Source organism: Centruroides vittatus, unplaced genomic scaffold (assembly GCF_030686945.1).
Source record: "Centruroides vittatus isolate TY-2023 unplaced genomic scaffold, ASM3068694v2 contig_18, whole genome shotgun sequence".
Classification (NCBI taxonomy): domain Eukaryota; kingdom Metazoa; phylum Arthropoda; class Arachnida; order Scorpiones; family Buthidae; genus Centruroides; species Centruroides vittatus.
Genome location: NW_027121101.1, coordinates 4,753,915 through 4,761,607, shown reverse-complemented (window position 1 = coordinate 4,761,607; position 7,693 = coordinate 4,753,915). Strand labels below are relative to the sequence as shown.

At 27.4% G+C, this 7,693-nt stretch overlaps 1 protein-coding gene across 2 annotated transcripts in view; it reads right to left on the bottom strand.

Moving 5' to 3' along the window:
• Window positions 1-545: 545 nt before the first annotated feature.
• Window positions 546-7,693, bottom strand: part of LOC136969593 (low-density lipoprotein receptor-related protein 1-like) — a 59,836-nt gene continuing 52,688 nt past the window's right edge. The window contains exons 38-39 of one of the 2 annotated variants that reach the window (XM_067263818.1): window positions 6,932-6,944; window positions 546-1,790 (exon numbers count right to left, since the gene is read on the bottom strand). In XM_067263818.1, the coding sequence (XP_067119919.1) occupies window positions 1,762-1,790; window positions 6,932-6,944 (42 nt within the window). In that variant the 3' untranslated portion in view covers window positions 546-1,761. The remainder of the gene's footprint in view (window positions 1,791-6,931; window positions 6,945-7,693) is intronic. The other variant, XM_067263817.1, reaches the window with a different exon arrangement.

Sequence of the window (7,693 nt, the reverse complement as noted above, 5' to 3'; positions counted from 1 at the left end):
ATATAGGTTGACTATTAGCGACAACGTGACCCTCGACAGGATTTTCCATTTGATTATCGAAAGACTGTAAAGTAATTGTTGGAGAGATGCCCATTTCGGTTAAACCGTTCAAATAATCTAATAATTCAACGTTGTAACATAACTCCGGTTGAGAATCATCCACAACCTCATACTCGTCTCCATCCGCTTTCGGACTTGCCTCCATTTTGATCACGTGACTACAGCACAAGCCATAGAAATCGACTATTTTTTTTTTTTAAATAAATTACTTAACAGCATAAAATTCTTTGTCGGTATGATATTAATAATTATAATTTTTCAGCGATTATTAAAATTTAACACGGCGACGGGAAACTTATATATTTGTATAGGTATAGTTTACAGACGCATCATTCAAAACAAATAATTCTTTATTATAATTGAAAATTTACAAAATATCTGTCGTATTATGGTTTTAAATTTTATTAAATATATATATATTTAATATTCTTTTAGTTTTTGAAATGTTTTTTAAATATACTTAATTCATTAAAATAAAACAAAAATCAACATGCTATAAAGTTTGTATTTAAATTTTGTTTACATAGTAATTTTATGTGTACTGTGTAAACCATACAGAAAATTATGTCAATTAAGCATATTTTTCGATTATAAAGACAGACATTTTACATTATGAATAAATAATTTTTCATATACTTCTAATAGACTGAAATTTAAACATATTTATTCATTAATTGAACAAATTAAGCATTCACTTTATTTTTTAGTAAATAACTTCTAAAAATAACATTTATAAATTGTAAAAAAAAACTTTTTGCATTAAATATATTGATAGAAGAACTGGAAATGCATAATAACCACTATTTCTCCTTAAAATGAGTGTTTGCATTCCCAGTACTTCTAAATCAATCTGTTTGAATTCACAAAAAATGGTTTCTATAATATAAATCACAGCGACAGATGAGGGTTCTTCCTTATCTGATACAACATATTTGTATAATTCTAAAATAATTAAAAAAAAAGAAATTACTTTTGGTTAAATAGTTAAAAATCACAGCCTCAGATATATTATACATAAATTTTTCATTAAACAGAATATAATGCCTTAAATATAAGGTTAAAATAAAAACAAAGTTATAATTTTTGTTTACAAAACTTTCATAAATAAATGTTTTGATCTTTGAACAATGTAAATCTAACTTTTCCAATTTAATATTAAAGTTTTGAATTTTCAACAATTTAAACAGTAAAGACTTCTTCTCTACATAAAATCCACTATTCCTTCTTGGAATGAGTGTTAATAGAAGAGAAGCCTTCCTTCCTAGATATCACTAAATAATAGTGTACAGATACTGTACAAAGCTACAAATACAGCACCAATTGAATTATTTCCTGTAAATTTAATACAGAATTGTAATAGTCAGTGTATGACTTAGAATTATATATTAATTTACAGTGATTGTTTAAATATAGAGTAATGCTGTATCTAGTGCCGAAATTTTTTTACGTGCAAATTAGTTTGACTCGTCTTCCTTTTCTAGCCATTTGAAGAGTATGATGCTAATTTCTATGGCACCAATTTTACAGTCTGAGCAATTTTTCTAATAATTCAGTCATCTAGCCTTTCTTCTTGCTATAATTAAAAGTAAAATCACAAAATAATAGAATATCTAAACATTGATTTCATTTATATATGCAGCTTCTTTATAAGGAACAGTTATTTTGAAAATCTCTTCATGCAGTTTATTACTCTGGTAACTATCAAACAGTGGATTGGTCAAGCTGAATTCCTAGGGAAATAAAACAACACAATTTTATTAATTTATAATTAATATTTCAAATAATTCCATATAAAAATTGTTATATATGTTACTTACTTATAAACTAAGTAAATAGGGGTTAAAGAACAAAACAAAATGCTTTTAAACCATTAGAATAGAAATTTTCAATCTTAAATTCAAAAATTTTAATTGAAACCTTATATTTTTAATGTTCTAATCCTGAACAACTTTAAATTTCTATATATATATATATATATATACAGTAAAACATCTCTAACTTGAAGTTCCAAGGGACAGAAAAAACTTCATTAGAAAACAATACAGTAAAAATTGCCAATTCTGAATAGATTTGTACGTTTACTTTTCTTGCATTGTATAAAGAATCTTTGATAGTTTTTTTTTGTTTCAAACAGCCTGTGTAATACCTTTCAGCAAAATCTTCAATGTAACTAATGGAATTGAACAGTTTTGCAGGTATACCTTGTTGAGATAAAGCAAGAAGACCTCTTGTTTTAGACTGGAAGGTTGTCTGAAAATTGCTGTTGGAGAGTAGATACAACTAACTGTCTGAAAATTTCATGAAAATTCAATAATTAGGATCACTTTGGATAAAATAAATATTAAAATTTGAGTCAGGGAAGTTGAAAGTAACATAAATCCATGTTGGAGGACCATAAAAAACTTCAACATAGAGAGAATTCGAGTTAAGAAATTCAAGTTGGAGACATTAAATCCCTATGCTATTCCATCGAGACCTACCAAGTGCTTCATTTTCTTAGAGTTAAAGACGTTTGAATTAGAGAAGTTTTACTGTATTTATAAGAAAATAAGAAAAGCTACTGCTTATGAAGTATATGAAATCAAAATATAAATAAAGTAAATTTTTTTATTATCTTATAATAACTTATTTATTCATCATGTACAGTAGATTGTGGCTGTAATTCATATAGGACTGTTGTCCCAGAGCAATGCATAAAAATAAAGAAATAGGTCAATTAAAACCAATTATCTTTTAGAAAGAAATTAAAATTCAAGGGATTGCATTTCATGAATGCATAACAACATAACAATTTTTCACTTAATTCATCTACATTGAATACAGAGAAAGTTTTTTAGTATTAAAAAATAAGATAAATATTAAAATTTTCATTTAAAAAAATTTACAGACTGAAAATTACCAGTTCAGTAAAAATATTTTTTTTAATATCAGACAGAAACGCCTAAACCTAATACCTTCTGAACATTCAACGTGCATATTGGTACCTTGAAACTGTCATGCAGGCTAATGGTTTGTCATCACTGGACTATGTATGCTATTCTATATTATTTCATAGTTTCTTAAGTTACTTCAACACTTATAAGAATAGTAAACTATGTGTTTTAAATTAGTATGCATTATAAATGAGCACTTCGTTTCAGAAGCAGATTTTAATTAACTTTTCTTTTATCCTTACAAATCTGCAATGTCATGCAAACAATAAGACTAATGACAAAATAGAGCCAAAGAAAGTGATGACTCTTGAAGATGAAATTAAAATTATAAACTGTTTACAGGAAGATAAATCAACAGTTATAATTCTTGCTTTTTTGTTGAAAATGAGTCAACCATACATTAAGTAAACAAAGCAAAATTGGAAATGCACTAGCATTTTAATCCCAAGAAATAAAAACTGCAAAAATTATCAGAGATCTAACCATTAAAAAAAATACTGGGATTCCTATTGAGACTGCAGATCAGATATTAAAAAGAAGGTCTCTTTTGATTAGTTCATTACCCATGATAAAATGAAATATCTGTTTCGTCATTTTAGTGCAAGTACATCAAGATTAACTATGTTAAATTCATTCTGAATAATAGCTTCAAAAATTTGAGAGGAATTAAAGAATGCATGTTGTGTTATTGGAAATTGTTGCATTACTTCCAAAATAAAAGCAAAAGTCAAAAATTACACCTTTTTTTAAAAAGAATAAATAAGCACATGCAAGCTATAATAATTTTTTTAACCTTTGAGATTAAATAAACAATGTATTCATATGATTAGAAAATAAAACCACATTTTCACACATTCTTTTAATCCCCAGACCTTATTTTTCAAATTATTTTCCATTTCTATATTAATTTTGCAGAACATTAATGTTATCAACTGACTAGAATATTATGCCAATATTTTTGTTGATATCTAATTTTAATAGATAAAATTATCATATTTTACAATAATCTATCTAATTCATGAATACAGTGGTACCTCACTTCAAACATTCACAAGTTTGAGCATTAAATTCAACAGAAATTTGATCTGGAGTTAGAACTCTTCTTCTATGTGTGAATTGTGAGCACAGTGAAAAATGTGCTCGCTGTGTAAATGTCATCTGTTGTGCACCCAAGTTGTCTCTCACACTCACTGGGAAAGTATCTCTTGCATTACACTTGAATGTTTTCAGTGCTTTTTTTTGCTTTATATATATTAATTATATAATCCCTACCTATTAACCATGGTATCCAAGAAGAGTATGGAAGTAACAAAGCCTAAGTGGAAGGTCGTAATATCAATGATTGAAGTGAAAAAGGAACTTATTTCAAAGTAATACAAGTGTGCAGCCATGTTTAAGGTGTCAAAGTTGATGGTGTGTAACCAGTAAATACAATTTGTATTTTATTTATTGTTTTTTCATTTTAATTTATTATTTAGTGCATTTACTTGTATTATTTTTACCTTAAATTATATGTATTTGCTGTTTAAATTGATTATTAAAATGGATATTCATTAGGATCTGAAAATGGATTAATTCACTTTTCATTATTTGTAATAGAAAAATTGATTTGGAATTAAACAATTCAGAGTTCAAATGGCCTCCTGGAATGAATTAAATCTGAAGTATAAGGCATCAATGTATTTGCTTAATATATTCATATAAAGATATTTACTACATAAACTAAAACAGTTTGAAACTAAATAAAATTATTGTCATTTGTTTTGAAAAATAGATTATCTAATCAGACATGATAACAGAACCATATATGAATTTTACTGAAGGTCATAATTGTAAGGGTCACAAAACGCGTAGAAGTGGTGAATAATTATAAAGTTCCAAAGTCGGGAAATTGCGAAGAGCAACTCGTGTCAGGAACAAGTGTTGGTGATGTAAACCAGACATGAAAGAAACTTTCCTAAAACTTATCTTAGAACAAATGTGACACGATAATGAATGACCGAGGGGATGTCAACCGAAAGAGAGGGAGCTTTGTCCAGGTGCTTGCGTACGAGTGTCAGAAACGAGAAACAAAGGAGAGTAAATGGCCACGGAGATGTCTGGCAGACCGCTCAAGGACAAAATGTCAGAGAGAGGACCATAATGACAGAAAATACAAGCACAAACTTCAAAGGCCCCGTCTACACCTCTCGGAACTCTCCCGACCCAGATCGGTCTCAGGTTTTGCACAGAAACAAAGAAATGACCAATCAAGGTAAAGGAGAAAATGAACAGGACCAATCAAAAGGGTGAGATTTGGGGGGAGGGGAATCATATAAAACTCCCGAGTTGCAAGGCCAAGGGTTTGCTCCTCCTTTGGTCATTCTTGGAAGAAGTGCGGCGGTTCCTCTCCAGTCAAGTCTGCACTGGTCAAGACTGTCCGTAGATCCCGAGAAACAAAGTTTTCCGTCTACAGAGGCCGACAGAACTCCTCCTCCTCTACAACGGGACCCCATCCATCCCTTCATCGGCGCCACTGGGAAAGTGTCTCTCCGAAATCGACCTGGGAAGCCCGGAACGTTCCCAATGTTACCTCACCAACACTACTCTAACGATCTAGATCGTGTTGTACCTCAATAATATGTAAGTTAACTTAGTAGTTAGAATAAACGGTTTTGTGTAAGACATTTGTCATCTTTGTCTCCTACTGCCACCATCCACATACGATTTTGACCCTAGGTTTTCCTGACACGTGATTAACCATTTTCCTCTGGAAGTCAGCGACCTTACATAATTTTATATACACATCAATTAATATGTGAAATCCAGTTATTAAAAAAGAAAGTTCATAGAAAAATCTTAAAAATCCTAAAAATTGACTGCAATTTAAAATTGATTTGTAGGATTTCTTAAGAATTTAATAATACATATTCAGAATTTATTTTCAATCTTTAATTCTGAATGTTATGAGTATATGGAAAGATGTAATTAGTTATATCAGTCATATTTGTTTTTGGTACCAAATCAGTTATGAATTGTCAACTCTTTCCACACCATTATCATTTGTACTACTTGATTCTTTAAAAAACTTAATTAATACATAAAGTTTAATTTAACCGTTTAATTTTTTTTTATTGAAAAAGTTTTCTAATAAAATTCTTTAAAAATGAAAATTTATAGTATTATTTAACTTTTAATGCAAATTTTAAAGTATAGATAATGAATTAGATACTAATTGTATTAATTTATTATTATGTAAAGTTAAATTAAATTTTACATATCAATAAGAGAATATTAAAAATTTATTATTGGTTTTTATTCATTTGTATTCTTAGTAACCCCATAAAATAGAAACTGCATTTTAATATACATTTTTCTTACACAAGAATATGCATAATTTATTAATATATGAAAGAATAGTCAATATTTTACATCTATCCAAAAATAATTAAAGATAAAAACTATTATAATAAAATTTATTTAAAATTCTTTAAATGAATTTAATGTAAACACTTTATTAGTGAAACAAAATGATTTTTACTACAATTAAAATCATTGGAAAAGTAACACAAAGTTAATTAGTTTTCAGTATAAACTTTGATACTAAATAAATTTCCACTCTGTTTTCTGTAGATATTAGTTTTGTTTTTCTTGAAATTTACAAATTCTGTATATAATGTAGAGAAAAAAATCAAAAATCTTAATTATCAATTCTATTTTTTTCACAGTATTCAGTCAATTTAGATTTAAGGAAATGTATTACTATGTATTAATATATTAGCTTAATATATTCTTAAAGCTATAGATTCCTTTTACAGCATTTTGATAACCTTGTATATTTAAGATTATTCCATTAACAAATTATTTATGCAATAATCTAATTAGTCTAACTTTCTGACACTCATTAACTACATTAAACTATGTAAAGTATTATTTGTTGAATGAAAATCTGTACATACCCTCAGTTCTGAACTATATTGTATCCATGTTAGCATGTTAAATAAATTAATAAAAATTTTAAAAATCAGCAAAGCTACAGAATTTAACTTTAAGAAAAAATTAGTCCCATTTATTTTTGAAAATACAATAGAATCTGCTTATTGTAATCCCTTTGAGACTTGCCTGTATTAATGATAATAATTGATAACATTAAGCAGGTTAAGTAAATAATAGTATAGCTAGTGAAAATTTTGATTTTATTCACTGATGTTAAAAAGATATATTAAAACAATAAAAAACAAATGTATAACTTCAAATATTTATTAATTACAGTTATTACTAATTAATTGTAATTCATCCATCATATATGAAGTAATAAATACCGAAGATTTAATTCACTTTAATGTGAGTAATAATTAAAACAATAATTAATTCTTTAAACAAAACATTTAAGGATTGCTCATTATCAACCAAATGTTTGATGGTGCAAAATTACAGCTTAAAAATGTTTATTCAAGCCTGGTTACTGACTTGTAAACAAAAACCTTTAAAATCCAGCAAATATTTGCTGAATTTTAAATGTTTAGCTTCCAATTGCTTAAAAATACTTATTTACTATCTGCAGATTACAATAAGTATAACCAAAACTTTGATTACAATAAGCAAAGTTTTATAAATGTATTTTAACTTACATTTTGGGAAGTACTAATTCTAATGTCATTAAATGACTGATAACAATAAGTGGATTCTACTGCAGCTGTATAATATCTATCACTAAAAAT